The 24,902-nt window shown below is 28.4% G+C and overlaps 1 protein-coding gene across 1 annotated transcript in view; it reads right to left on the reverse strand.

Moving 5' to 3' along the window:
- The window catches only part of LOC107439147 (multiple EGF like domains 8), a 56,115-nt gene extending 33,604 nt beyond the window's left edge, over positions 1-22,511 (reverse strand). The window contains exons 1-13 of the mRNA XM_043043746.2: positions 22,385-22,511; positions 20,488-20,849; positions 17,680-17,843; positions 16,104-17,259; positions 14,994-15,165; positions 14,094-14,181; positions 11,577-11,757; positions 9,913-10,088; positions 8,988-9,212; positions 7,557-7,751; positions 6,576-6,818; positions 3,252-3,355; positions 1,612-1,761 (exon numbers count right to left, since the gene is read on the reverse strand). Coding sequence (XP_042899680.1) covers positions 1,612-1,761; positions 3,252-3,355; positions 6,576-6,818; positions 7,557-7,751; positions 8,988-9,212; positions 9,913-10,088; positions 11,577-11,757; positions 14,094-14,181; positions 14,994-15,165; positions 16,104-17,259; positions 17,680-17,843; positions 20,488-20,692 — 3,059 coding nt within the window. The 5' untranslated portion in view covers positions 20,693-20,849; positions 22,385-22,511. The remainder of the gene's footprint in view (positions 1-1,611; positions 1,762-3,251; positions 3,356-6,575; positions 6,819-7,556; positions 7,752-8,987; positions 9,213-9,912; positions 10,089-11,576; positions 11,758-14,093; positions 14,182-14,993; positions 15,166-16,103; positions 17,260-17,679; positions 17,844-20,487; positions 20,850-22,384) is intronic.
- Between the last annotated feature and the right edge of the window lie 2,391 nt (positions 22,512-24,902).

Consider the following 24,902-nt stretch of genomic DNA (forward strand, 5'->3'; position numbering starts at 1 on the left):
TTCTGTCCTCCATAAAACTGTAAAAGAAATAATTATTATTGTAACTAGAAATATATATTATATTTGACAGAAATCTTTCTTATCGATTAAATTTTCATACGCAAAGAAAACAAGAATATGTAAGGTCACCTGGGAGAAAAATATTCAATTTAATAAAACATAAGAACTAGTAACTACCCTATTTATAAATAATTAAAAATTAACTGATTCCATTTTTTTTTACCCTACTCTGCATAATGATTCACACCAGTATCAGTTGTTTTTCCTCTTGAAACAAATAGGAATTAAAATTTCTGCCCAGGGAAATGTTTTTAGATTTCAGATTGAAATTTATTTGTACAGTAATTTTTATGAGTTTCATAAATGAGTAAATTTTAAAGGTAAGTTTAAGTAATGTAAGGCATAGATTAGTAGTTTCATTGTTTAAAGCTTGACTGATGTTTAAGAAAATTTTCCGAATTATCAATAAAAGTTCAAAACCAACTTAGAAGTACCTTTTTCGCTGGAAAAAAAAAACTGTAACAATCTGATCTAATGTGTCTGGAAATAAAATTTTAGTGACATGCTTCAATAAAATTGCAGTAAATAATAATCATGAGTAGGTCAATCTTAAAAAACAGTGTATCTCTCAAGATTTAACTACCTCAATAGCAAATAATAAAATAATCGATTAATACTCTATGAGCTAGTTATTATCATAGACATTTTAGGACAGAATTCTATTAAATAACTTTTCCGCTAATATTTAAACTTTTCAATTCTCTGTTTAGCACATTTATGAAGATCCTTTTAGATCAAATTGAAAGATTGTTTTGTTAAATAATCTAAAGAACGCTTAAAATGCATTTGAATCCTCTTTCTTTATTTCATTGCAAAAAATAGTTATAATTTTATTTTAGCAAAACATTGACCTACATTACAGGGATATTTAAATCTGGGATAAAACTGATGTACTGCAAAAGTAATAAAATGTTCATATAAAAAAATACAAATTAACCATTTATGTAAAACAATACTTATAAACCATCATAAGTGGGTTTTAAAGTTTTATAACATTTTAAAACCTAGTAGTTTTTTAACTTTCACTTCTAATTTTTAAAACAATAAGAAGTTAATGCTTAGCGAATTCATGTATTTATTTTCTAACTCAAAATGTAACTTTTTCTATCCCAGATATAATAAAATTATATTATCATATAATAATTAAGGGCTGTCAAATTTTCTAAACTATCTACGATAAAAGGCTAATCTTTTCTAAGGAAATATTGAATTAATTTTTAAAAAACAGATTTTCTGTCATGTTTATTTTGTTGTGCTAGTCAACACATTGTACATTTGAAATTTGACTTAAGAAATTGAAAACTCTTTTGTTATTAAAAAAATAAATAAGACCAAAATTTAAAAGAATTTCTTCGGCTTAAATATACACCACAATAAAAACAATTAAACAAATATTGTTTTTACAAATAGATTTAATAATTTTTGTAAAGGAGAAAATATAATAATAAAAGGAATCAAATTTAGCCATTTTAATATGGCTCGAGACAGAATATGATCCTTGGAAGTTTAATGCTGAGAAAACTTGCTGCCAAAAAAAAAGAATATAATTACCCAACTCCAGCACGATTTTCATCAACCCAATCTCTGCATCTCCCATATGAATAAGATGATGTATAAGTAGAAAAGAGGAAGCATGTTTGGGTTTCTTCACACCACGCACACATTCCTGGATCATTAAGACAAGACAAACAGTTTGGGCGCCTGTAAACAGAAAAAGTTCAATTATTTTCAACTAATTTTAGTTAAACAAATTTTATAATGAATCAAAATTAAAGTATGATAAAGTTTTGTTATCAAAGCTTTCATCAGAAAGCTTGAGAATACCAAAAAAAAAATCTTCAAAAAGAATTTTTAGAATGCATTATAAATCAAAACAAATATTTCTGTTTTTATATTATTCTTCAGGGTTTCGAATTTAATTTAAATGAGTTAAGCGCTGTAAATCAAAAGGTTTCAAAATTCAATAGCTTAAACAGCACTGATGTAATTTCACAGGAATGCTACTCTCCAGACAAAGTTTAGTACGTCTAGTGGCCCCTAAAAATTGTTATGGCGGTAGTTAACTTTCCATCAAAGCAGTTGAAATTAAACTGGTTCAGCAATCACTTATATGCTATAAATTTTTATAGCATAACTCGTTATATGTGTTTGAGTTATCGAATTATTGTGGTGGTCAGGCATGTTTCATGCCAACATTTTAAAAACCTTAAATACATTTTTTGAGAAAAACTTATATACGAAAATAATAATTTTGATGGACCTCTGGATCTTCTGGCATTAAATTTCCCGTGTAAACTTAGAAAAATTTGAATAATCTTATAGGTTCAATAAGCACAATTTTAATCATAATTAAATTTCTTTTTATTATATTTATATGGAAATCATATTAGGTGTTTTTTTAGCAGCAAAACTAATAGAGTTTGTTTTGGTTTAATAAATTCATAAGTAACATTTTTCAAAGCTCAAGACGGAAATGAAATGATATTCAAAATTAAAGTGTTTAGTTTCCTAATGTTATAAAAAATGTAACTGAAATAAAAGAAATGTTTGTTTAATAGACCACTTTAACTCTGAACACCGCTTAAAAACCAATTTCATCTTTATCCGTGTCTATACAAAAATGCTTTGTTTTTTGTATTTATATAAGGTTTGATTTAAACTGTTTAGACATTTACAAGTAGTGTGTGTGTGCATGTGTATAGTGTTACTGTGGTATTTCTCCTTAAAAAAAGATTCAGAACTAATCTTTTATTGTATAATTGATTTTTAATAATTTAACTGTCAACAAAGTAAGTTGCCAGTGGAAAATAGTAGAACATCTAAGTGTTGCCAAAGAAATCCTTAAAAAGTTTCACCATAAGCATTTACAAATTTAGTTTTCAATTATATTAAAAATAAGAAAATAAACAATATTATGCCTTTTTATGATAATAATGAAAAAAAAAAGTTAATGATATAAATTTCCTTGAATAATGATTTTAAAGGAATAAAAAAATATTCCGGTCAAACAATAAATGTTATCAGAAATATATGGTAAGAGAAAAAAAACAGCATGATCTATAGTTATTATTAAAAATTGCTAGGAAAAAAGAACAACTTCAAAAAGGCTTGAATCATAAGCAATAAAATTAATTTCTATGCAATTATAAGTTTAAAATACTAAAATGATAATAATACTCTTCAATACTAACAAAGGACAAGGAACAGGACATGATTGAGGATCTTGCACAGATAATCTGAAGCGCCCTCTACGGACACATATTGCGGCTTCTACAACCCATTCACAAGATGACATCTATAATTAAAAGATATTTCAGTTAGGCCAACATTATAACTTTTGAACAGAAAATTATAAAAACAACAAAATAACTATGTTATAAATTCACATTCTCCTTGGTCGTCCAGTTAGTTTATGCTTTAGGGCAGATTTAGTCTCTTCAAAGTAATTAATCCAACTTTTTCTGGTGTATTTTGATGGGACGGCACCATACCATCCCAAGTTGTGAAAAACGGAACTCTTTCTGCACAGCTTTCAAACTATAATTGCTTTTATAAAACATTTTTATGGCAAAAACACGTTGTCACACACGATCCATGGTTACTAAAATGGCAAAGTGCATACTTGCTCAAGGTCACTAGCCCAGTGTTCCGCCTGCCATAATGCATTTCAAATTTTTTTTTTTTGTATCACCCACACCGTGTATTAACACAGATTTGAACCAAATTTAGTTTTCAAGGATTTAGTTTTCGATTTTATTGGGGGATAAAGTTTAAACCTAATCAGTATGTTTGGTTATCTTTGCAATGTCATTCACAAAATTTTTCTGTAAATATTTTGTTTAAATTTTGGTTACTATAAAAACTTAAATATTTTTTTACTTAAGGGAAAATTTAGCAGCAGAGTGAAAAGTTAATATTGCTTTAGAATTTTCACAATAACATTGCTTTAGAATTTTTAATAGTTATTTTATCATTAAGTTAGTTTATCATTTAATTGCACATGTTAAACAGAGTTTTACATAACTTTATAATAAAAATAACTTATTTACCATTTAATAATCGTAAAATGTTAATTAAATAACTTTATCATAAAATGTTGCATAATAAGGTACTTCAAAAAATGCTTAGCTTTAAGCGTTCAGTTTTCAGGGATGAGATTAGCCAAAAGGTAAAAAAGCTGAATTTCCACCAAATTAAATTTTACGCAAGCGCAACCCTTTAATAATAAATTCCAGATAGTTTAAGGTAATAAATAATGTGTTGACATACAATTGTGTACTAATCTATTATTATATGAACGATTACATTGCTACTTAACATTTAGTGAAAATAAAAATTAACAATTGAAAAAATAAAGCTGGAAATTATATTTTTCCTCAGTTCACATAAGAGACAATTATTACTTGAAAAACTACCTGGTTTAGCAAATTAAAACTACTGAGAATATACATTAATATTTCATTTCTTTTAATAAATACTGTTATGTGATTTATAGCAAATATATCAGTAATATTACTTTTTAAATTATATTGGAAAAAAAAACTTTAACAATGGACCGAATCATTATGTTCATATTATAGTCTAATCTAACTAGAGCCCTCTGAAACATATCAATAACAGTGAAGTAGAAATATATAGTAACTCCTTAACATACAAAAATTGCTATTTTAGTTTGAAAAATTACATGACAATCAGCAACTGTTTAGATAATTGTTTTTTATTTGATAAGAATTTTGCATTTTATAGCATAAATAACAGCAATTATAAATAAAATTTTGATGATGAGTTAATTAACTCTTTTTCCCCCCAAATTTTTTTTTAATTAAATCCCTTTTTAAGTGATTGCTTTTGTTTGCTATATCTTTTATGTTTGCTATATTTAGTCGTTAGTCCATCTTCAAACATCTTGTGACAAATCCTATTTTTTCTTCTTTGCAAGCACAGAATGTAAGTTTTGAATATATTCCCTTCCAGTTTCTCTGATGTTGTAACACTTACATATACTAATAATCGTCGTTAGAAAAACAGTCACCTTTATAGTAACTAATTTTAAAAAAATTTACTTCTTACAAGAATCGCGATAGTTGATCTTAAAATTGCGTGAATATGAATAACAATTATGGATTTTGAAATCACATGAATATGAAACTAGATATACGATTTTGAAAATGAGAAAATACAAACTGGGATATAGAATTTTTAAAACGCGTAAATACAAATCACGATTCATAATTTTTAGATCGCGTAAATACGAATCATGATGCGTAATTTTTAGATTGCATAAATAAGAATTATGATGCATAATTTTTAGAATGCGTGAATGCGAATCCCAATGCCTTATTTTAAAATCACGTATAAATACGAAAATCAATGTTTGATATTATAAACCGCATGAGCAAATCAAGACATTGAATTTTAAACTTGCGTGAATACGAATCGCTACATAGGTTTTTAAAAAGGCGTAAATATGAATCATAATATCGGATTTTTAAATATTGTAAATAAGAATCGCAACGTACAATATTCAAATCGCGTGAATAAGAATCGCAACACGCAAATATGAAAAACTATGTTTGATATTAAAATCGTGTGAATAAGAATCGAGATATTCGCAGATTCCAGGCTTGGCACAGTTGAGCTTGGACCATTATGTCACCATGAGCTTGGCACAGTTGAGATTGGCGCCATTGAACTACGAATTTCAGTGCATTATAGGCTTGACAGAAGCAGCGCCATTTGAACTACGAAAATCGGATCTATCTGGAGGGCGGGTAAAAAATTCGGAAAATCTTATCTGTTGCGTGTAAAAGGGGAGAAAATAGCTAAAATAAGTAAAAATGAGAAAGGATTGGTAGCCATGCAGTTTGAATTTTCTGTTTCTCTTTGAAAATCGGTGAATTTTATAAAAAAAAGTGAAATTTTTAGAAAATCTGAATTTTTGATAACAAAGCTGAAATTCAATAGATAAAAGTGAAAAAAGCGGAAATCCGCTAAAAAGCGGAAAAATCTCATCCCTGAGTTTTGAATAAAAAAAACCCTAATAACAGAGAATAACATTATGAAGGGATAATAAATAAATATTGCAAGTAAATAGCATTAAGTAAATAATTTACAAATAAATATCCTTGCAACTTTTATTCCGATTAGGCAGGCGACAACGATAGAAATGAAATATAAAATATCTGCAATGGAAATACATCAACAATAATAACACCTTGAATATTACATTAACAATTCAACATTTTCCACTTACTTAAAAATTAGCAGTAAATTTCATTCAAAGTAAATGAACACTTTTAATATACCTAATATATTAATTGAAAGCATCATGACTAGGATAAAAAGAAGTTTTTAGACAGTAAATAATTGATTGATTGAATGTAGGATTTAGTGGCACAAGGTCCAAATTAGGACATGCTGCGCCTAGACAGTAAATAAATGGTATAAAAGAATATTGAATATAAAAGTGAGTTATCTACTACAATTTATGTATCGAACAGAGAAAAGATAAGTACCTGTGTACAATGCTCACAGTATATATAATCTGAGCACACAGAACAGTTATCAGGATGAATAACTAGGAAACTAGGTTTGCCATTTTTTTGACACAACACTTGATGCACAACATGACTTTTGGGATAACATTGCTGATTGCTTTCACACCAGCCACATAAAGTATCTGTCAAACAGGACAAGCAACTGCTATGTTTATAACAAGTTCCATTTTTGTACAATTCTAAATGTTTATGATCAATAACCTAAAATACAAAATTGATAACATAGGTGAATTTAAAAAAATGTAGTATATTTACAAAATACATATAATTTATAAATTTATTCATGATTGTATACAAATCATATAAATACATTCTGAGAAAATGTAAACTTTCACAATTTCATAAATATTGAAAATATTATTGATTTTTTGATTTAATCTTAGAAAATATCTATTACATTAAGATTTAAATTAAGTAGACGAAATAGAAAGTACTAAAACAAAAACTTTGAAATTAAATCCTCATGCTGTTTGTGCTTAGTACAAGGACTATTTTATTTAAAAATATTTAATAATTATTGGTTACATAATATAAACTGTTTTATAAGAACAAATGTCTTTTTATAGTTAGTAGAATGTGGTCCTTGTACTTGAAATAAGTTTAGTTTAAGTTTGGTTCTTTTTCAGAAAATTAAAAGGAAATAATTATTTTTATGAAACATGATATTACTTAAGTGCTAAAAAACATAAGAAATATCTAAATTGATAACAAAATTGAAATCGATTTAATAAAATAGATAATAAAATAAAAAAGAATAAACTTTTAATAATAAAATAGATTTAGTATTGAACTAATTGCTAAATAGAGGTTTCATATTTACTTTACATTTATCAGCAAAATGAATTAGTTTTTTTTTCTTTTTCGTTTTGATCACTAAATCAGCTTCTACATTTTACTTAGCTTATGTTCTATACTTTATATTTTGAAACAGTAACTTACTTCAAATTCTACTGAGAAAGCTGTCCACTTTAGCTGTACTACAGATGTTTCATTTAAGTAGGCTGGTATTCTGACTGTGAAGTCAAACAAGTATTTATGGCCTTCAGATGGATCTGAAAAGAGAGGAACACCTCTTGCTCTGTGAACATCAGAACAGTAAAAAGAAGGTCTTGGGCTATGACTTGCTACCACTTCCTATTAAATAATAATAAATGAATAAAATAAATAATTCAGTTTTCAAATAAAATTTTGATTCCATGTAGGGCAGTTTTTCATAATATTTTTTAGTTTACACTACAGCACAGTATTTTGAACAATTTATCTTCATGAGTATTAATCATTACTTTTGAAGTATTAATGCAATAAATAATAAGACAAACAAAGTAATAAGTATATGAAGCTAATTTTTTTAAAATTTTGGTGTCAAATTTTGTGTTGACCCAATAATTTGAAGTTACTTTTTATTAACCTTGAGATTTCATTGCTTTTTTAAGAAAAAAAGGTGAATAAAGTGAGCAAAAAATTAAATTTATACTAAAGAATAAATTTTATCAATACAAACACGAAATTTCTATTTATTATCATCATGAAATCATTTGAGACTTGATTGTATATTTATTATAATCAAATTTTTCTTCACAATTCAGGACCATTATTTTATCAGTGAAAGGAGCATAAAATTTCACCAGATAAATATCACTCTTTATTGTTTTTCTAATTAAGCAATACTAATTATAATTAAAGAGACCATATTAGGGCCATTCAGTAATATTAGCAGAACTTGCGTAGATTTATATAGTTTAAATAGCTGATTATTTAACAAACATGAATTTTGGCTAAAATGATCTCTTCTACCAAATTAATTTACAATACTACAATTAATTCCTCAAATGAAGTAACAGCTGTTTCATTAGAACAAATTTTAACTTACTTTAAAAATTGAACAATTTATTGCTATAAAAAACCAATGAGTAAAATCTGATACGAAGTTCACACACAAAATGGTAAATGATAAAAACAGTAATAAAATGAAGAAACAACAAGTCTAATGACTTTTAAAACATTTTTTTTCCACAAAAAGATTTACATAAAAGATATATTTTGCTACAGAAATTTTAAAGGAATCTAAATGAAGACAATAATAAAATATATAAAATGTTAAGTACTTTTTAGAAAAATAAATATGAAAATCCCATTTTTTTTGCTAAACTTTTTAAACTTAGAACTTCAGAAATTTTTGATTTAATAAAATTAACAAAATAACCTTAAAAACAAGTATTATATGAAAAGCTACTTTTTAAAACATAATAAAAAAGTAGTAGATGTTTCTTTACAATTATAAATATCTTCTTATATTAGTTTCTTATATTATAAATAATAATGACAGCAAAATAAATAAATATTGCAGATTTCAGTTAAAATTGCATTTACCAGATTATTTTGAGTAGAATCATTGCTCAATTTCAACACAGCATTAGAGCCAGCAGAACAAATTGTGAGACGCAGTTGGGACATCCTCTCTGAAAGGGGCCTTGCATTTAAAGGGTGAAGAAAACCTAAAAATTTAACTATGTTTTCTTCCATTCCATTGGCATCATATCTTTGGATTTCTGAACGGAAAAGTACTTCTTCAGAGGCTTGATGTAAATAAACCACCTTAAAAACATCATTAATAGCTGTAAGCATTGTTATTTGGAAAGTTTCTTACAGAAGTCGAACATATTCATTTTGCGACACATTTTTATGATGGTTTTAAATCAGTTAAATGAAGATATTATTAAGATCATTATGGGATTGTTTACTAATCAACATTTAGCACATAATAAAAAACAATATATTCCAAAAATGCTTCAATTTCACTTTATATATTTAAAATGAATTCCAAGAAAAAAAAACTTAAGTGAACTTAAAAGGGATAACAGCGATAAGAATGTAATACTTTAGAGCCTTGATCAATAGTTTCTCATGCGGTCATTCAGTGCAAGCGATAGATGCAGGAAAACAATGCATGCGGTTTAACATAAAATGCTAAATAATGACTTGAAAAGGTGTCTAAAATTAGCAAAGAAGTAATGGACCTTTTATAATAATAATAAATGCACAACAATTATAAAAAATTTTAATTGAAAAAATTATGTACTTACTGCAAAAATATTTGCAATAGAAAAAAAAAGAAGATAAATACACACATTTATTTAAAAATCTTGGTTTCAATACACTTTTTTCTTTTTAGACTTGACATTCGTAACAGATTGCTGTTAAATGTTAACACAGAAAGTTCCTAATTAAACCAACATTGATTTCTCAATACAAAAAAAAAAGGAGAAATTTTTGTAAAATTAAAAAACATACATACATCATCAGGTTGAGATAAATTAACAGGATGACGGTATTTAACAGACACAAGACCAGGAGGCGAATCTTTAGTGTAGCATTCTTCCAGAATAGATGCATCATATCCTACAGAGCCCCACCAGCTATTTGTAGCAGGTCCACCAGAGCTTGAATTGGATGAACAGCTGGTCATTGTGTCTGAAAATAATTGATAGTGAAAACAAATTGATAAAGTAGAACTGAAAATCTACAGTGGTATACTCTTAGTGTAAACTTTTTCCATAAACATCACAAAATCAATCGAGAAGAATTGCTATGATATTAATAGTGCATCTATACAAACTTTTAAATGATTATGTGAAATATGCCACAACGTTCTTGAATTCAGTATTTAGATTAGTTTTAGGATACAACTTATTAAGTATAAAGAAACTAAAGGGCAGATAAATGACACATGATTATTTGTATCACACAAGAGGAAGTACTACTTATTGCATTCTCAGTTCTCAAAGAAACATCTAGATATTAACCACATTTTTTCTTAGATGCTAAACATATTTTTTTAAAAATCTAGCATAACAATTAAAAACAAAAAAAACTTAAGACATTTGAAGAAAAAAAAATTTAAGTTGTAAGTTAATTACTTAATTTGTTACCTAACATAAGAAAAATTTAGAAAGTATTTCATATAGTAAATGCTTTATAATTCAAAACAAACATATTATTTAACAATTAATAGGAATACTCAGAAATGAGAGTACATAAAATTTAAACAATTGTGTTATAACAAACAGCTGGCATTGAACATTTGTTAAACTATGGGGCACTTCTGGATTTACTGTAAGAGATTATTAATTAACTACAGCCCAGTTGGATCCACTTTCAAGTCATTAAGAATTGTGGATTCATTGGCAGTGTAACATGGTGTAAAATCATGAAAGCAAAACAGGATTTGAAATCAAATACTTCACTTTTAAAATTTAAAAATAAATTCCTTTAAGATACTGGTACACAATCATTTTAAAAGAAGGCCTACTGGTTCAAATAATTGAGTTTGGGGGGGGGATATACTCGTAGATTTATTATTCAAAGCATATGTACTGATTGTGAAACAATAATTTTTGGTAATAAAAAAGTTTTATATTAAAATAAATTTAAATTAATAATGTACCACATATCAGCATTACTGGAGACAGTTTTAAATAAAAATAACTTACGATTTACCCTTGTACGTATTTTAATTTTCATGAAATTATAAGCATAAGTTTCTTAGCTTTGTCTGCATATATTTTACTTTTTAAGATAATCAGAGCAGAAATGAAAGGCAATGTTGTTGTCTTTTGAATATTTCATAAATTTTGCCTAAAAAATTATTTTTATATTCTCTCTTTCATTGGAGTTATATACTATTTCTGACTTCCAAAAAATGGTTTGCAATTATGTTCAAAGTACACTTATCGCCTTGTGTAAAATGATAATCGACAATGACACTAAGACCTTTATTAATATGATCATGCACACAAAATAAGAAAATAATAACAATCTTTTCTTTCCCAGACTAAATAGTTAGTCAAATACTTTAATAATTAGCCAATTTTATACACAATATGATTAGACTGTGATAAAATAATTATAAATCAACTATTTCTGAAAATGCTAAGATAAATTTTAGTAGGCAATCCTTACCTTCTATAGAATGACATTTCATATCAGGCACACACCAGGAACAGGAAATAACTGGAAATGGATCCTGTTTATCAGTTATGACATTTTCAATGAAAGACTGACCCCATATCAAGCAAGATGGACAATCACTTAAGGCAGAACAAAACCCGGGACAAAAATCAGCTGAGAACTCACTGCATGTCTAAAGGGGAAAAATATACATTAAGACAGTGGGTAAGAAAGAAAAATTATTAAAGTGAAAAAGCAGTCTGATTAATGATACAATTCAGAAAAACAAACTATAATCTTACAATAAAACAAAGACATTTAGATACATTATATAGTATCAGATAAAACCTATAGTAAAAGGTAGTGGCATAACTATTCACTTTCAAAATAGAAAGCTTAAAGGTAGACATATTTTAGCACAAACTCTAAAAATAATGATAAATAACCATCCATGCCTAGACAATGTTATAATTAGTAAAAGCTAACAAGTTACAGTCTGAAAATGTTCGATTTTCAAAGCCAAATCCATATAAATTTCATACTGGCATCACATGTTTATAATAAATAAAATATTTTAAGAAAACATGCCTACAATTAGCTGTTAATAAAATAAAAAAAGGGGCAATTCAAATCTTCAATCTCAAACGAGCACTATACCATCCTTTTACACTAATTGAAACTATCTTCTGAAAATACCACCTTGATCAAAAAGTTCCCGGAATAACCTCCGGGTGGCGCTACCATAATTCTGATTTGAGTTTTGTTTCTCTTTGTTAAGTTGGTACATCTGTTGTTGATATTTCCTCTAAGTCTTAGCATCATAGCTTGACGTTTGCAAAAGTTACATAGTCAAGAGTACATCTATTTCTGTGTGTGTTGGCAATTTTTTACAATTTCAGAAATGGATTTAAATTTGCAACAATGAACTTGTATTAAATTGTGCGTAAAAAACGGATTTAATTGTGCGCGAACGATGGAAATGTTGGAAAAGTGTTTCGGCAACGATTCTCTGAAGAAAACGGCCGTTTACCAGTGGCACGAGCGGTTCAAAAGTGGTCGTGAGTCAATCAAAGGTGATGAACGCAGTGGCAGACCATCGACATCGAAAACATTGAAAAAGTAAAAAAAAAAATGTTGGTCAACAACCATCAGAGAGATAGCGGAGGGCTTGAACATTGCCTATGGATCCGCCCAAGACATTTTGGTTAATGATTCGGGTTTCGGTCATGTAGCAGCAAAGTTGGTGCCAAAGGACCTCAATTTCACGCAAAAAAAGAGACCGCGTTGATGTCGCAAAAGACATGATTTGCGAGGCTGAATCCGATCCCACATTCATCAAAAGGATCATTACTGGAGACGAGACGTGGATTTATGAGTACGGCATGCAATCCAGACATCAGGTAAGTGAATGGCGTTCATAAAAGTAAAAATTGCAGGAAGCACTGATGGACATACTGAAAACTGAATATAAAAAATGTTTCGAGGATTGGATCAAGCACTCGCATAAGATTGTTGCAATCGATGGGGATTACTTAGAAGGGGATAATATATAGATTTAGATGAATAAACTTGTAATTTTAATTTTCTGAATAAATTCTGGGAACTTTTTGATCAAGGTGGTATGGCAAAATTAAAATTACTTTACAATTAATTGAACCTTAGCAATATTATTATTTAGCTTTCTAAATAAATATCTTCTGTCAATTAAAACAAAAAATATAGCACTAAAAATATCGTTTTTTTTATACACAAAACTTTGCTGCTATATCAAGTTAGTTAAAAAAACTCATTTTTGCAGTTAGAATTGAAAAAAAAAATTTTTTTGAAAAAATTTTATGATTGCAATAGAGAACAAAAGAAACTCACATATTATTTCTCAAACTCAAAGATAGCACAAAATTCAAAGCATAAATCATTTAAATATATTTTAATAGTACTATGTATTATTAATCTAATATATCTAGTAATTAACTTCAATCAAATTATTTAAGAGGCAGGAATTTAAATGTACATGAAGAAAGAAAATAACATTGACAGACAGAAATTTTTAAAACATAAGAGATGAGAATTTTGAAGTAAGATTTTAATAATTTAACATTTAACAATAACTGTAGAACTCAATAAAAACTAAAACATACAAAATTAAAATGAAACAAAATAAATAACAACTAATTTCATAAGAATTCATATAAATCCATTTAATAAATTATAGCAAAAAATATTTCACCTATTCAAAAAACTATAAAAATGATAAATTTTTTACCACTATTAATAGCTGGAGTTATAATTAATTTAATGAAAGTATATCAAAGACTACTGAAATCAGACTAGCATCTCAATGTAAATCTGACTCACCATAAAACAACAGCATCTAAAGTTTAGATTTATAATTATACACACAACCGATTTTTTTTTTCAATTTTAAAAAAATGTTATTAAATATTTTCATTTATCTAAAGTTAAAATTAATGTGTACTATATCTCCTCGATTATATAAAGTTATTGAATAGGTTTATACTCTGAGTTTACCTTGTGCATCTTCCTTTCAATGCAAGCATTAGATGTGAAGCACCAACCACAGGCCAAATTAGCTAAACAGCTCTCCATCAGCAAATGTCTAATTAAGATACATTGAAAGTTTATCAATGAAACATTCATTTAAATAATGCTTTGGAAATGAACAGAAATAAATTACAAAATACAAATAAAATGAAATAAAAAAATAGAAAATTAAATGCAAAATTATAAAAGGGAATAGATTCAGTCATATAGATTTAGGAAGTTAAAAAAGGCTAAATTATGATTGTAAATATCTTATTTTATATTTGTTACAGTTTGGTTAAAATTAACTTGCTACTTGCTAATATTCTTAAAATGCAACAATCAAATATTTTTTACGCTATGATAGGATACAACATAATATAGTCGAACATTAAAAAAAGATAAGAGCTATATTTTACAAATACTTAAACAATTTTTGATGCACATGCTTCATTTTAAAATAATGAAATTATTTAATATCTGTAATAAAACAAGTGGTGAGATCTGATTTTTACATTTAAAATGACCTTATAAATACAAATTTACTAAAAAAAAGACATCACATATTTCTAACACTTTAAATTTAATACTCAATTATAAGTTAGTAGGAATACGCGATTAATTTATTGAATCAAGAGTATAATAAGTTTTTTTTTCAGAAAATCAAGGTTCATAGCATTTATTTTCATAAAAAAAACAAATCATGTACTAAAAAGTTTAAAATAGATTTAAAATGCAATTTAAAATTAAAGTAATAAATTTTTTTGAAGTCATTTTATTCTCTATGTTTCATATAATAGGGAACTCTTGACTTATAAAATTATTAATGCTTTAAAGGTTCAAATACAAATGCAATCTGTAGGACATAAAATTATGCAAGTTTATTACTTTGAACAGGAATTCACAAGTAATTGCTCATTTAAAACAGCTGTTGGTAGGACATATGCCAACAGATGAGAACGCATCAGTCCACTGTAACCACCAAATATCACTAATGTATGACCTCGTCTTACATCCATAGAATGAGAAAATACTCCTTGTTTAATGGGATTGCTGGGTCCTATGAAATAAAATTTTAATTTACATCAAAATAACAAATTAATATTTATTTTTCATAATAAAAGGTAAAATTAAGAATTAACTAAATATTAAAAATTAAAATAAAAAATATACACATGAATAAAGTAGTCATTTTATTATTTTAACTGCACAATGAAAAAAAAAAAAACTCTGTTGAATTGCTTTTGCTCTAATCATTATATTTTAATGTACAATGTCTGTCTGCATGGTTCAAAAAAATTGACATCAAATATGTAAACTAATTAGTGTTAACTGAAAGTTAAATTATAAAATCATGACACAAAAAGAACTTTTGCTGATCAAATATACTTTCATTTTGATAGGTTTGAAATTGTGACCATATAAATATAGGTGGTAGCTGTAATCTGAAAAATTTGATCCTAACAGTTTAGGCATTAGAGCAATCAAAAGTTTAGCCATACTGATGTTAATTTCTCCTTTTTGTATATTTCACCATATTTCGTAAAATTTCAATAAAACAATTCAAAAACTTTTTACACACAATTTTAAAACTCACGCAACCAAAGATAATTAATTCCATAAAAAAATATTTCAAATAAGACATGCAAAGGTTACATAATTTTACACTATGAAATTTTATGAGACAACATAGAAATTTTATGGGACAACATACAAATTTGAGTAAAATTTGTTTCTCAAAAGTGAAAATTTAAAAATACAACATTCTTAACTTAACTATTTAACTGATTTTATTCAAATTTTGTATTTAATCATTGAGGGTTTTTCTATAACTCACAATGCAAGATTGTTTTCCATTATTAAATCAATAAAAAAATTAAAAAAAATTATTATAACAATTTATAAACAGTAAAATTAACATAAAGAGATAATGACACAAGTTTATTAAAACAAGCATTACCAATTTATCTAATAATAATATAATGAAGTAATAATAACCTTCAAAATCTTTCCTTAGACTAGAAAAATCAATCCACTTATGACACTTCAAATGATACAGATGAAATTCATTATCATAGCATATTTCTTCTTCAACATGCTTATGAGTATATCCTCCATAGATAATCATGTAATCACCAACAATGGCTGCAGAGTGGAAAGCTCTTTCAAGAGGAGTAAAATGAGTCCTTTCATATTTAACTTGAATCCAATATTTGGTTTCTGTATGAAAAGCATGAATTTGGTTGGATAATTTGCTTACATGAGAATACTCAGCGGTGATACCTCCAAATGCGAAAATGGTTTTTGTTTGTTGATGATATACTGCACTGTGCCCAACTAGCCTGTAATTACTTTCTTTACCACCATTTGTGTCCACCATTTCCCAACCATTCATGTCTCTGATGTTGATTCTATACATTTTGGATGAAAAAGTGCCATCATATACACTTCCTCCAATGACATATAACCAGTAGAAATCTACTAGTGTCATTGAATGTTTTGTAATGGGAGGTGGCACTATGTGATTTTTAGAAGTGATGAGATTCCACTGCAAACTTGACGTATTAAAAAACCAAAGTTCATTTGAGAGGGTGCCGTTTGCCATTTCACCTCCAAAAATGATGATGTTATCAAGATAACACACAGCAGTATGACCATGCCGTGCACTGGGGGATTGCTTTGATGTTATGTTTGTCCACCTGTTGGTCCTGAATGAGTAAACAAGAGTGTCTCCTAATACTTCTTTAAATGTAAAACCACCAAACACATAGTAGCTATCAGTATGTTGTACATATGTGCCACTGTGACCGGCTCTGGCATCGATACCACTGGAAGATATCAAATGCCAAGTGTTTCCAAAACTTTTGTTGGAATCCGGAAGACTACAATCCATTCCAGAGAATCCAGGTCTGCAATTGCATCTTGGAGGGTAGGAACCATTCATGTCACATGCACCCCTGTTTTCTTCCAGGCCACAGTCCATAGGACATAAGCTGATATCACAAGCATCTCCAGACCACAGGGTGTCACAAATGCAGCGATGATTTTGGCACATTCCTCTATTGCTGCAATTCAATGGACAATCAGTGACTACATAAACTGCCTCAAAGCCATTTCTCACATAGTTTGTATCACTATAAAGTAATATCAGCATCTGAAACACAAACAAAAATATTTAAATATAATAAAATTTTCTCCCTGCTTTATGTAATTGGAAATTATCTAATAAACAATTATGTAATTGGAAATTACATAATTGTTTGCAGCTAAAACATCAAAATGTAATATGGAACAAGATATTAACACACAGTTATATAGTTAAATTATTAGATTAAAGATATTTTTTATAAGAAAATAATGCAAACTAGAAACATTTACATAATATAAAAAAAAAATAACTTATTGAATAGTATTATTATATTTTTACAAACTGCTCTGATAAAAGTATTAAAAGGAGATACTAAAAAATATTAATATAAAATAATGAAAAAAATTTAAAAACATGTTTTACAGAAAAAATAAAATAAAATAAAGCTTATGAAGATAACTTAGAAGTAACAGGAAAATAACTCACAGTCCCTTGAGTAGTAGTGACCATTGGTGGTGTAGTATTGCCACTGAAACTCCCCAAAAGTGGACTTGCGTAAGAATTTCCATCATAAATATATACATGGTCATATGAGCATTCAGTATCCATTTTCGTAAAGGTGAGAGTAATATATGACCTTTCATCATCAGCTAAAAGTAAAGTTGACAAATAAAAATGCTTAAAAGAAAACCCCTGCATATTTAACATTATAACACTATGGTTATGCATAAGGACCCACATAAAAAGAGGGACACAGGGAACTAAATAAATGATTGTTAAAACTGGCCGCTTGTCAAATTCAAGATAAGAACAAAAACGTATACAGAGCATTTTCCATTATTTCTGATACTATTTCATACTTCAAAAATTATTATCCCTGATAAACCTGAGAAAGTGTAAAAATTGCTCACTAAAATAGTAAATTTTAATATGTTTACAACATTGCATAAACCAAAACATTCCATTTCACGGGCTAAATCTGGAATCTAAATAGCGGCCTGATAAAAACGAGTTCTACTGCATTTATTTTTGGACTTAGTTTATTTTACATGGTTTATGGATAGCATGTGTATACTCAAAATCAGCTTCAGTCAACAATATAAAAAGAAAAATGAAAAGTAGGTACAGTTGGTATAGTTCGTTCACCAGGAGTTGGCACTCGGTTCCGTCTTCATCACGTGGTATCCGACGATACAATTTCGCTATTTTTGGGAGAAGTATGTGAACAATCCTAAACAAGGTTGCTATTTGGCGATCATAAAAATATTTATTTTACAATTTTTATGTTCATTTTTTTTAACATGTGCATTTTATTTCATAGATTTGAAGATATTTCTCTCTTTTGCATGAATAGTTTGTCCATTTTGAGATATTTGCTGGGAAAAGAGCAGTTTTTAAATGCAAAATATTTAATTATCTAGAGCAGAGGTCGCCAAAGTGGTCTATATAGACCCCCAGGGGTCTATTTAACAAAAGCGGGGGTCGATCTGAGCCAGGGGGGCGAATGGGGGTCGATCCGAATCGGAAGGGTCGATTGTCGGTCGGGAAAAAAAAACAGTTCTCAATACGCAAATCACAAATACCTAATTAAGTATGTAAAATTTGTGAATTTTTTTTATAATTGACTCAATATCAGTTTCTTTACAAAACATAAATTAATAAACGTATATTTATTGGGGTAAAGCAAGTATTTACGTACCACCGCGCAGCGGCACGAACTCAGTGCAGTGTATAAGTCATATGCATATGTGCGCTTGTCCAAATGTCACGTGTGACGAGCATTGACGTTACTCATACGCAGTTTCGGCTATCTTTGCAAACTGTGTTGAATATTTGCAGTGTCATTATTAAAACTTTTATGGTTTTTGAAAAATAATTATTGTTTCGATAAAACCATTCGTTTAGCTTAGATATTAATTTTAATTATCAATGCACAAAAAAGAAGGTAAGCATTAATAATATGGATAAGTACAGCCAGCGTCAAAACTATTGCACACTTCGTATTTTTTTACGAAAATTACAAAATTGACCATTTTTGACGAAAATTAAAATTGACCAATTTTGAACCCAATATAGTGAACCTTGCAAAAAAACACCAGGCACACCCATCTCATTGATCAAGAAGCAGTAAATTTTTAGTTACTTTACTTAGTATATCCATTTATGCATAATTACTTTTAATTTAATAATAAGGTATTTAAATTTCAATGTTAATATATTTTTCATAAAACTATTGTGACACAATGCACTATTACTTTAATAAATGTTTAAAATCATAAAATAAATGTACAAACACAGTATCTAATAGAGTTTTATTTTAATTAACAGAAAATTAGTTTTGTGGGGGTCGATGGAGACTTCGAAAAATTATATAGGGGTCGATGATCAAAAAAGTTTGGCGACCCCTGATCTAGAGTAACGAAAGGTATAATAGCAGATGATAAAACAAAGTAAGTGACTGAAAAAGAATTCACTGTTTGTGTTTGCCGTGCATTACAAGTTCTCATTTTCAAGTGCGGAGATGTTACTCCTCTTACTTTCGCGCTGAAATGAACTCTGCGTCTGAGGAGGTGGAGACAAATCCTGGTGAATGAACTATATGTGGTGTGACATAAATTACCCTAATCATGGTTCACAGTTTTATATTTTTTAAAACTTAACAATCTTGCTGTTTCTGTATATAACTTTGTGATGGTCACTGGTTATAAATAATTCTTGGGAATTCACTTTGGCCCTACTTTCAAATAAGTCTAAAAACTTAACCATTATCAAAAAGAGATAAAAATTTTGCAAATTTATATATATATAAATATAAACATTTACAGATTAGCCTTTTGTGGGAATCATGGAGGTTACTGCACTACATTTTCGTAATAAATAGCATTGTGGCCATACGTTCAACATAACACACAAGCTGTATTTACATTACATCTTTTAAATTTTTTACATTTACATCTTTATACTACTAGATATATCGACGTTCATTGATCTGAAGCTAGGTTGATTTTAAATTTCCTTATATGATCGAGTTCTACAGAAAGACAGCTCAGTGTCCTCAAGCACTGAGCTACCACAGCTCAATTGAAGAATATAAAACCTCCTATTACAGAACCATAAAGACCATACTATTAATGAGCTGTTAGAATTATCAAAGATGAAGAGGGTATGGAAAAATGTCCACCCTTGTTATTAGATAAATTAAAATTAATAAATAAAGTAAAATGGATAATATTGAAAATACAGAATAAGTTAAGGATAATTATGTAAGAAGAGAACAAAAATTTTTTGAGTTACCTCTAATAAGCCATTCACAATGAGAATCCATAGGGTATTCTTTGTTTCCGCTTGAAACTGTTCCATAATCATCTGTCAAAACTTTGCGTTCTCTATCACAGCTCAAATTAGATGGATTTAAATCAGGATCAAGGGCAGGAATAACTAAGGACAAACACATCAGAAAAAAGATGGGCACAAAAATGTGCTGGATGTTCTTCTTCATCCTGATGGAGAAAGAACTTTCAAATGAATGGTGGGGGACAAAAAGCAGTGTTGTCCACCAGAATGGTAACGGGAGTGGTGCATGAAATACATCTTGGATCGCACCAATTTCTTAAGTCCAAGGCAACCAGAACACATCTACATTTTTGAGGCACATCCTGAAATTAAAACTTAATATTAGACATAGGGATTTGGCTTTCCGAACAAAGAATAACAAAAATGTTTATTTTTAACTAAAATGCTTTTGATAAAGATTATTTTTATGACAAGATATTATTTTTTTTAACAAATATAAGCCACTAGAATTATGGATTATTTAAAAAAAAAATGTAACCAGATAAAGCGAGAATTGATAATTGAATATACATTGCTTGATTTAGTAATAAGAATAATGGCAATTAAGCAATGCTTAATTCAGCAGTGGAATGAAAGAAAAGTTTTTAATATTATTCAGTACTTAAAATACATGGTGGTTCCTTGCCCTAGGACCACTAAATTTAGACTAGGAGCACCATAAAATAATTATCAGAGATCCCCTAGACCAGCAGTCAATGTTATTGGATGTTGCTGTTTTAGTTTTTTCAGCTTAGTTCTTTATACAAAATAGCAAATTTCTCATAAGTGTAAACAGTAAAATTCTTTCAAAACTATTTCTTCTTTTAGGTTTAATTAATTAACCTTGTTTAAAAATAAAATATATATATATAATAGAGACATGTAAACAGACAATGGAAAATATGTACAGACTAGCATCTTTCAGATACAGGTCCAAGAGACTAAAGTTACTTAATTTTTAGCCTTGTCATTATTATTTTAATCATATTTAAAACATTAAAGGAAATAGCAATCTCTTAAATGATTTTTAACATTAGTTCAGATGCTTGTTTTAACCCTACAAGAAAGTAGAATAAAGAATTCCAGATTTAATTTTTCAATTTGTTTTTGAGAGTCTACATAATACATTTAAGTGAAACTTATAAATAAAATAACTAACACATTAAATTTTTGTTTTACTATGACATAATAATAAGAAAATGTAGCATAATTTAAAATAATAAAATTTCAGAAGTTTCTTCTAGAGCAAAAGAGAAAAGACCCCCAACAAAAAAGCATACATATATATAAATCAAATAAATATGTTTACATAAAAATACAGTTTAATTTATGAAATTTTCAAGGTAATCATAAAATAAAAGTGAGGGAAATTATAGAAAAACCAGTTTTAAAATTAAAATTCAAGTTTATTCCCACAACTTACAAAATAAAAGCTTAATCTTAAATGGGGAAATTTCCGACAAAATATTGGGAACTATATGAAATTGAAAAAAATAAATATTTTTTATGAAAACAAATGCTCAGATTAATTGGAAAACAAAAAAAATACTTCGTCCTAAATTTAAATGACAGATTAGCTTCATCGTATTTCGGATAACAATTAGCACGTTTATACACAATAACTTGACAAGTAAAACTGTATAAATGTTGCGAAAAAACGAGCTATTTTGACTAAAGGAAATTAGTTAAATAGCACATCCTGTCGAAACAACATTTAGATTGTTTAAAAACCATTAAATAGGTTTCTGTGTTTTGGAAATGAAGGTTGTTAATACTTAAGAAATAAATAAAGCACTTCTACCGATCAATAACAGTTTATTATTTTTATAAAATTATTAAAGAGTTTGACAGTTCGTACCTCTTGCATCATTTGTCACGGAAACCACATATGTATTTTATTATTATTTATCTGGATTTCGCGACTACAAGAAAAAGTCTATCCGCAACTGAAGACCAGGCGCATGCGCAGTTTTTCTCGTTTGTTTATTTCTATTCTTCGTTAAGAATGTGAAATGTAACTGTACGAAACATAGAACTAAGCTATAAGCAAAAATTTTCTTTTGCGAGCGATTCTCACTGAAAAGCGTTTTGCGCAAGGATTGCTTCTAACTGCATGTATGTGAATTGTATGCAGTGAGAATTGTTTCTTAGATGTCAATCGCATTCGTGTCGCACTTGAGTGCGATTCAGGAGTGAGCCAGCAGTTCAGTTTATATAAGCATTCGCACATGCATGTAAATGAATCGTATATAGTCTGAACAACCCTTAGGAAGAACTCTCACTGCAGGAACGAGAAGTTCATTGAAAAGATTAGGAGAAAGGGTTGTCAAAGCACGAAAAGACATTGTCTCTACCATCGATCCAGTTCAGTGGTTCCCAAAGTGGTCCCTACGGACAATCAGGTGTCCATTGCATCATTCAGGGGGTCCGTGGAAAATTAAAAATTGATCTGGGGGTCCGTGAACAACATCAGGGACGCCCAAATCAATGAACTGTGTAAGATTTTATATAAAATAATAAAACTGTGATCAATTTTCATTATTATGGAAATTAAGATAAATGAAATAGTAGTGATTTTTACGTCCTAGGTAAAATATAAATATAGGTGGGTGCTTAAAATACAGTATGTTTCTTAAATACCGAACGTTACGTTATACCTTTTGCGAATGGACATTGACAAAACTTACTTCCACTGAATTTGTCATTGAATTGTAGTAAGAGTGGTGCGTATGCACGACTATTAGCGTGTACGCATACGTATAACTTATTTAAATGTTGTTATTAAAACTTAGACATTGTTCAATTTACTACAATAAATTTAACAACAAAATAATAACAATAAAAAAATCGAGATAATTCCTCAGAAAAAAAAGAAAGAAAGAAATATCCACTGACACACGCCTATGATTCAACAGTTCTAGATGGCGCCAGCTACTTAAGTTAATAAAAAGAATAGCACGGCACGAGATAGATGGAAGAAAACAGGTTTATACAGGAACGCAATAACGCCGCTACATGCACTAACTTGTCTACAATATAAACATAAACTATAAAAGAGTTGTATACATTTAATCAACAATTTAATTCTATGTTATGCTGATGTGAAGTGTATAAACAAATTTTCCCTGTCTTAGACAAAAAGAAGTTTTGTATTGTTCGTTGGAAGTATAGTTGCATTTTTTGTATTGTTACGCAGATGGTGTACTTTTGTTACACAAGTATATTTGAATAAAATTGATATCTTTCATAATTATATATCACATTTTTCAGTAACGTTAGTTAAGGGATTTTTTTAATTAATAATTTAGGAAGAGATTGTAATTTCTTTTTAATGCATATGTTTTTTTGAAAGAATTAATTATTGAGAATTATATTTTATTCAAAAATTACATGAAATTTTATCCTTACGCCAAATAATTAATTCCAAAGGGCTTTACTGCAGCAGTCCATTGAAAAAGTTTACAAATAAAACATTTGATAAATAAATTTTCTCATACCTTTTTGTCCCCTTTTTAACAGATGACAGTATGAGTCAGCCGAAGAAAAAATGCCGACCACACAGTGTTAAATATTTGAAATATGGTTTTATTTCTTCACCAGAAAATAGTACTTTACCTATGTGTTTCCTATTTAATAAAACTATGTAAAATGATTCAATGAAATCTTCCAAGCTTAAAGAACATTTAATAAAAATCCATAGTGACAGAAGAGATAAGGATTAAACTATTTTTCAAACAGTCAAAGAAAAATATTTGAAAACACTGTCACTGCAACTCATAGGGATAACATTCAAGCAAGATGACGATGGATTGCTTGTTTCTTATAGCATTTCCTTACTAATTGCCTCTTACTATTAGTGAAGAACTTATTTTACTAGCTGTAAATGAGGTAATACGCATCGTGTTGCACAAACCAGCTTTCGACGTTATGAAGAGAAACAAAACGACAAAACTGTCGTAGTTGCCACTAGGTTCAAATATTAGCCCCGGGTGGTTTTTTATTCCCAAAGATCAAAATCTCACTAGAAAACATATATTTTTTATAATTATGGCTACCCAAACGGCTGAAATAACAGCTCTAAAGACATAACATACACCGATTTCAAATAGTTTTAAGAAACATGTATTTCACGACTTTTGGTTCGTAACCCACATAGCTAGAAATATAAAAAACCCGAAAATTTCGGAATAAGAGAATAAATCTACCATTTTTGAGGAAATTTCCGGAAATTTTGGGAAAATTGGAATTTTTGAGGAGCTTTTTTTATTAATTATTTCTAAAATTTGCTAGTTTTTGGATTTTAATATGCCAAGAAATGAAGATAACATGATTATGAAAAATGAAAACAGAAAAGAAAGATGCTGTAAGTTCAAAAC

Source organism: Parasteatoda tepidariorum, chromosome 2, assembly GCF_043381705.1.
Source record: "Parasteatoda tepidariorum isolate YZ-2023 chromosome 2, CAS_Ptep_4.0, whole genome shotgun sequence".
Classification (NCBI taxonomy): Eukaryota; Metazoa; Arthropoda; class Arachnida; order Araneae; family Theridiidae; genus Parasteatoda; species Parasteatoda tepidariorum.